Genomic DNA, 7621 nt, shown 5'->3' on the forward strand with positions numbered 1-7621 from the left:
ATGTCCGGTTGTGCTCGTCTAAATTTTTTGCCTGCTGCTGCTTTGATTCCCTCGATGACGTTAATTTACTCATAGTTGCTTGATGTTTTACTGAAGTTGCAGCTTGTCAGGCGACGCTGTTAGCCTACTCCACCGTGGCCTTGTTCGGTTGGCCGGAAATCCTTCTGATTATCAAAGCCTCTATGTTACTAGAAAATAAAAGGAAATCTAAAAAATGTTCTTTCGTTTTGTCTAGTTTATTAGTGCCAAAGTTGTGCCCTGCAACATAACGAGGTGAACCAGTCCACACGTCACTTCAACTTTCACTTCCGCGTCGTGGACAAACAAAGAAACAAAAGATGTGGAAAGCACGGTGCGCCACGTCAACGTGCGAGGTTCGGCAAGCCACAACTTTCTCTACATTTATACACTATTAGTTACACTTATTAGGAACTATTTGATAGAGTTTTTTTTAATTTAAATTTTTTATGGGGAGTGATTATTTTAGAGAAATGATTCTGTGGCTGAAAGTGATTCTGTATAATAAACTATATAGAAGAAGTGATTCTGTGCGGGAAGTGAATCAGGTGAAGCTGTTTTTTCAGCTCCTCAGCTTCTAGTTCATTTCAGAGAATCACTTCCACGGATTCTACTCAGTGAGTTGAAAGCTGCTATTTGACAGAACTCCCCTGATTCTAGCCGGGAAGCTACTCTAGGAGCTCTGCCAAACAGGCCTGAAAACTGCTGTTTGGCAGAGTTCTTCCTGATTCCAGCAAAAAAGCTGCTCTGAGAGCTCTACCAAATAGACCCTAAGCTATGCATGTTAACTCGCGGATTCGGGATCTCTGATTCTATTATTTTTAGACAAATTTTCGTACGCTCTCTTGTTTATAAAAAAATGCTCTAGTTTTTAGTCTCTCGACGGGATATAGGTGTAAGATTTATTCATATGCGTTACAAACATCAACCCTATATATGCATGCCATAATTCACATCCTACACACACATCTAGATATAGAATTATATGTAACTAGAATGTTACATGTCTAATAAGATCAACAGAACTATCTAATATTTTGCAGATGATGAGCACATCATAATACTATTATGGGTGTGTTTGATAGAGTTTTTATTGATTTAAATTTTCTGCGGAGAGTGATTTTTTTAGAAAAAATAATTTTATGGTTGAAAGTGATTCTCTAGAATAAACTATATTGCTGAAGTGATTCTATACGGAAAGTAAATCAGAAAAAACTGTTTTTTCAGCTTCACATCTTCTAATTCATTTAAAAAATCACTCTCACGAATTCCACTAAAAAATTAAAAACTATTGTTTAATAAAACTCTTCTAATTTTAACCGAGTAGCTCTATCAAACCTATCCTGTAAGACTATACGCAGAAGGCAGCGAAATTTTATTTTGAGAGCTCGCCCCGACGAGACACCCGGGCGGGCGTGGGACGGGCAGCCTGCTACCAGCGACGTTTCGGAAGAAGCCTTGCTTAGCTGGCTTAAAAGAAAGTCTTGCTTAGCGGAGTTCCACTGTACCAGCAGAGACGCCGCCGTCTGTTCCTTTGGGTGAACGTGAGGAAACTATCTGTTGCCAGCACTCCATCCGCATCCAATTGGTCTCCTCGACCACCACCGGTCGACCGTCCGATGCCGATCCAACGGATCAGACATCTCCAACGCGGCGGCCAAATGATCGATGTGCCCACGCCACACGATTGATGTGCCCACGCCACACGAGATCTTTTCGCCGGGAAAGCGACGTGCCCGCCCCCGAGAGGCACCTCGACGTGGCGGCGCCTGGTGGTCTCACTACCTCGAGGAGACTCGTGCTCCACGTGTGCCTTGCGTCGCGAACCACAGCCACGAAAGTGCTACGACTCCGTACGTACCAGCATTGCACTTGAAGGATCTGGCACGTGCGGCCAGCACAGCAAGGCAGGCATGGCTAGTTGGTCAGGCAGCGCAGTTATGCCGAGCTTGACCTGATTGCGCTTGCGGCCCTGTGCGCCGTGGCCGATTTCGATGGTCGGCGGCGCGTGGCTTTCCTCGTCGACCTCGCCGTTAATGCGGGCAGGGATGGATCGGATGCGGACCCGTGAGTCTCCCATATCAAACTTTGTGGGCGCCAAGAAGTGAAGAAGACGGGTCCGGTACAACAATGATTTTGCGTCCGTGCGTGCGTCTGTTGTGTAAAAGTTGATCGGTTGATGATCTGCTTGCAAATTTGAACAGTGGTTAGCATTTTAGCACTCAGATAAACTTTTACACAACAGAAGGAATTCAATGAAGAACAATTGTTCTGTTCTGTCAAATGGATTGCAAACGCTAATGAAGATACAATGGGCTCGCTCGACTCGAACGAGGATGTAACGATGTCTTTGGTTCATTCAATGAGTATGGATAGGAGATGATTATCACAGTTTTAGTACGTTTGGTTGAATGAATAGATAGATGGGTAACCAGCCGTAGAGAATACCTCTAAAGGCCACCACACTCGCGCTCCGTCCCTCATCTGACACGCACGTGTTGTTTGCAGTAACCGTTTCTTCACCTACAGCTTCCAGTTGCACCTCTCACTATCTCACAAAAGTGGTGGCGCAAGGCGGCCGCCTCCGTCCACCCATTCTACCAGCGCCCCTTCCTCCGACCCGGTGTCGCCGCCTGTGGACCGGCACCCCTCCTCTGACCTGGTGTCGTCGCCTACGGACTGGCACCCCTTAACTCGACGCCACCTACTTCGACCGGGCCGCCTGTTCGCTCGCCTGTCCTGACCTACCGAAAGCATACAGCCATGCAACCAAGTCCAACCAGACCCGAGTCTATCAAGACGCCAGGTGTGTCCATCTGTTCTAGATCGCTCTGAGGACTTGTGGTTTCCTAATATGTTCTTGATGGGTCCTTAAACCTTTCCCAACCGTTTCCTTCCCTTCCCACTCCAAAATCTCTTCACATAAGGATTCCCTTCCCAAATTCATTCCCTTTAGGTTCCTGCACTCCAACAACATTCCCTTTCCTATTCCCTTCCCCAATAGACTTCTAATATTCTATCATTTTTCATAACTACCACCACCCTGCAAAATACGACGCGTATCCGTGGTACGTATACGCCATGCATCTATTTTTTATGGGGACAAGAACGATCGCTACGCATCTAAACCAATCTTTTTCCATGATCAGTCTCTCTACCACTATCTTCTATGTTTCGTACATAAACGGTCTTATTGCTGGTACCGTGTCGCCGCTAGCTTCGTGTACAAGAATCTTGTCGTGAAAGGCAGGAAGCACATGGGAGCTGGCTTCGTGGTCAAGAGTCTTCCCATGGAAGGAATTATGCACCTACCTGATACCTTGCAGGGGAAGCCAGCCACGCGTTGTTTCCTTGAGAAGACTCGAGTCCCTATAAAAGAGGCAGCCTCCATAGTTGAGAGGCACAATTGCCTCCATATTTAACATCTTGCAATGAACTCATCAAAGTCTGAAGATATGTTCATGTTCTCGTCGGACTCGAGCGACGAAGAGGACGAATTGATGTTGCTGGTCGCCATCAAGGAGGAACAGGCTGCATCCCAAGGTCGCAGGCAGCAGCGTGGCTCCGTGCCTAGCCATGCGGTCATAGACTGTGGGCACCAGGAAGGTGTTGCTAGGCTATTCAGGGACTACTTCGCCGATAACCCAGTGTATGGTGATACATTGTTTCGTCATAGGTGAGACCATCTTTCAAACTGATAACATTCTTATATACAGTTCAGTGCACCTTTCAAACTGATAACATTCTTATATACACTGCTCTTCGAAGCTATCTACATACTTCCATGATGAAGCTATCTAAATACACTGCCCTCCGAAGATATCTATATAGTTGCAACATGATATTTCCCTGCACTATGGTCTTAACACTTGAGTGCCCCTTTCAAACTGATAACAGTGGGAGACCTACACTAGATCAGTTCAGGTTTGCAACACATGACAAAATCATAACACATGCCCAATTCATAGTTTATATATTGCATGCAGCTTCATAGTTCATACATTGCATACTAAACCAACTCATACATTGCATACTAAACCAACTACATTAACCAAAAAAAGCATACAAGCATCGCAACAATAATATCATAAGGCTTATTCTTCACTAATCGACACCATTTCACACCACAGCTGCACTCCCAAAATATCAAACAGCATCTTCTCCACTAATCGACACCATTTCACACCACATCTGCACTCCCAAAATATCAAACAGCCTCTTCTCCACTAATCGACACCATTTCACACTTGTACTACCAAACACTCGACCCGATTACAACCTCCACGAACGATACGATTCATCGACATGACATCATTTGAACTGGAACACAGAACCTCATCAGAAAGAAGGACGTTGTCGCCTTCATTGTCCATGGATCCTGATGCTTCATCTTCAACGGTCACGCTGCTACTGTACGGCAAAGCAACATGGTTGGGCACGACAGTACCGCGCAGTGCATCCTCCACTTGGAAAACAAGCTGCACCAAATTCGCCGTAATGGCGTCGACCTCTAGCAACGCCATGTTCAGGTCCACAACAACAGGGGTGTTGTCCAGACTCAAGATGTCATTCGTAACTTTCTTCAACGTAGCATCCACCTCCTGCACATGGTCCTGCATCATCGACACAAAGCGCGGCAAGCACTACAACGTCCATCTACAACATGGAGCAGGGGATTCCATGAGCACACAAGCCAAGTGTCCCTACTTGTCGAGGCCGCCGTCACATGGTGGCGATGCCCGCCCAGCCGGCCCTAGCCGACCAACCATTCCCTACCCAAGACGGATGCCAAAACTGGGATGAAGACGATGTCAGCGGAGCCCTCGCCTCCCCACCTCTCTCACCGCCAGCGCCGCACGCCCCCTACCTCGCACGATAGGCCGTCGCCCCACCTTTCACCAAATCCGTGTTTGAACTTCCACACGCTCAAATCCGCAAGAGTGTGCTGAGAAATTTGTACCTCCCGTCGCCTGGAGTCATCGCCGGCGTGCCGCCTCCGGGCAAGTCCCTGCTTCCCTCCATGTGCGCATGATCTATCCTCTGGGAGTCAGCTGCCCTCGCCGCCAACCTTCCGCCGTCGTCGCCCCTCGTTTCCTTGTTTTCCTCCCGAGCACACGAGCCCAACGTCTGGACCCTTCCACACTCGCCGTCTCCACGAAGAGAAAGGAGAGAGGTTCCTATGGGCGAGGGAACCTCTCTCTTTTCCCGTCCCGTGTCGTGCCGCAACAGGAACGCGTTGGAGCGCGAATTTGGTTCCTGTCGAGCTCATTTCCCATCGTGAAGGGAACGACGCCCGGGAGGGGAAGCGCTTGGGGTTGGTCTTACTGGCGGAGGTTCTTGCATGTGGTAGGTTTGCTTACCAGTACACCAACAAGAGGGGGAGTGGGCAGAGTGATGCAGCAGCTCTACTCTAGTTTAGTTTTAGTTGTGGATGCGTGTAGTTTGTGTCCTCGTAGTCTCACGCGTGGAGAAAAGGGGAAAGACAGGGAAGAGAGAGAGGAGGCGGCGGCCGGTGCGGTGGTGGTGGCGTAACCGCCTTCCCGATCCCTTCAGGGATTGGGTGGGGCTGGATGGCATCGTAGCATCTATTTGCATGCCTTCTTTCTCTTTCTTGGGTGCGGACTAAAAAATCCTCTTCATCTATTTGTTTCTTATTGTTCTTCTTCTTTCAGTTGGGGATCTCCCTGAGTTGGACCCGAGTTGAGCTCGAGATTTGGATTGGAGAATCGGAGCCGAAATGGATTGGTGGTGGTGGTGGTGACCTTGTGTTGGTTCCTGTTGGAGCTGTGAGTGCCGAGGTTCGCCTGCACACGTTGACGTGGTGCGGTGAGGCCTTATATCTCCGTCTTCTTCACAGACGATAACGACAACAAATAGGATTTCTGGGACAAGAACTTCATTGTCGTGTCTTGCCTCTATTGTTTTTGCTTTTAAGCAAATCTCACTATGAGTATTTTCTTTCCTCTCTTTCTAAGTTTTGGACAATGCAACATATATATTGTATTGGCTTGGTGATGAATAGAATTGCTAAAATTTGAGCATGTTCTCTGAGTAATCTAGCGTCGACTTGTAAATTCTCTAGTTTTGTGATTACAACTGTTAGCACCTGGGTATTGTGTAGTGTGCTTCGGCGCTGTTCTGTACATCGAGATACACCTGATGTTTTGATTATCTAGTGTGCTACCTATTGAGTTGTTGCCTGGATCAGTATTGCAGTGAGCTCTGAGTATACTTCACATTTTTGTGCTGGATGAATTTCTAGTTCAAGTTGTTGTTGCTATCTTTCGCAATTGGTAGTTCAATTTTATCTTTCATTCGGTAGTGGTCTGCCACTGCTATTCTGAGTGTGTGCTCTTAGGCTTGGCACTGTAGTACTGTCTAAGGTGCTTATTTGATTCTAGAGAACTCAATACAGGTTCTTTAACTAGATGATGCTTAGAAACATTGCCCAATTAATGATGAATTATATAGGACAATTGGGGAGCAGGACCATCAAAGTTCTATGGCCAATTGTTACTCATTGTCTGAGAGCAATTCTTTCATCAAATACCTGTTGTTCAATACTTTATATTTACATGATGAATCTTGCTTTTCCTGTGGTCTCTTGGCACATTCTTGTGTGACGTCAGCCTAAGCAGGGCTTCTGGCGACTTGCGTGCTCGTTGACTCCCTCCTCCATGGTTGTAGATGGATGCTGCCACACTTGTCGCTCTTATGTTGAAACTGTAGCACCATGTGTAGGAGGCCACATCTGCGTTGAAGAAGGTGGCCAACAACAACTTGAGTCCGGACAGCACCCCTGGTGCCGTGGAGCTCAACAGAGCACTTCTGGAGGTCGACTCCATTGCAGTGGACTTGGAGCAGCTAGTTTTCCAAGTTGAGAATGCTATGCGCAGCGGTGTCGTGCCCAACCATGTTGGTTTGCCGACAATAGCAACGTTCTTGTTAAAGAGGAAACATCGGGATCAAAGGACATTAATGACAATGATGTCCTTCCCGCTAACTAGAACTCGGATGGCGTACCATGTGCTGATATAGATGATGGCTTGCCCATTGAATCTGATCATTCATGGAGGTTGTAGTCAAGTCGGGTGTTTGTTAATTAGTAGTGTGATATGGTGTCAATTTGTGGATAACATGCCTTTTGATATTTTACGAGTTCAACTGTAATTTGAACCCTACAAGGCCTATAGTTGTTCAATTTATCAATGCCACGGTTGAGATGGTTGTATGCTATTTTAGTTTATGTAGGGCAGAGTTGTTTAGTTTTAGATTGTAAGGATTTGGGATTGCATTGTATGAACTATGAAGAATAGTGCTATGTATCAAGTTGCCGGTTTGTAGTTATTTGGCATGTTTGAGGTGATGAATCATTGCTCAAATAGATATAGATGTACAAGTACTCATTCACTTTATGATTTTCAAAATGTGAGAAAAGGATGTATCTGATCCGAGCTAGAATCATTGCACTATGTTGTGATCTACTTAATGGCTAAATCATAGGACCCAAAGGGGATGGAGGCAGAAAAAGAAATGTGAGCTTACAACTTTGTTTATTTTGTTACCAAGTGTGTTTTTCTGTTAAAGAATATGAACTTGGTTG

General features: G+C 46.3%; 1 protein-coding gene across 2 annotated transcripts; it reads left to right on the top strand.

Moving 5' to 3' along the window:
* Positions 1-3436: 3436 nt before the first annotated feature.
* On the top strand, positions 3437-7349 carry LOC133911958 (uncharacterized). 2 transcript variants are annotated; one of them, XR_009908741.1, is made up of 2 exons: positions 3437-3694; positions 6706-7349. XR_009908741.1 is itself a non-coding variant. In XM_062354471.1 (2 exons), exons 1-2 carry the CDS (start codon positions 3450-3452, stop codon positions 4819-4821), a joined length of 717 nt encoding a protein of 238 aa, XP_062210455.1. In that variant the 5' UTR covers positions 3437-3449; the 3' UTR covers positions 4822-7349. The 2 variants fall into 2 exon arrangements, 1 of the variants encoding a protein (XP_062210455.1); XM_062354471.1 differs by having other exon boundaries at positions 4350-7349.
* Positions 7350-7621: the final 272 nt, after the last annotated feature.

The sequence above is a fragment of the Phragmites australis genome, chromosome 3 (assembly GCF_958298935.1).
Source record: "Phragmites australis chromosome 3, lpPhrAust1.1, whole genome shotgun sequence".
In the NCBI taxonomy this organism is placed as follows: Eukaryota; Viridiplantae; Streptophyta; class Magnoliopsida; order Poales; family Poaceae; genus Phragmites; species Phragmites australis.

Bases quoted from the DNA above. Each gene is read 5' to 3' on its own strand.
- LOC133911958 (XM_062354471.1), top strand. From the start codon at position 3,450: ATGAACTCATCAAAGTCTGAAGATATGTTCATGTTCTCGTCGGACTCG. The intron at 3,695-4,349 runs GTGAGACCATCT...ACTGGAACACAG, and splicing joins GATACATTGTTTCGTCATAG to AACCTCATCAGAAAGAAGGA.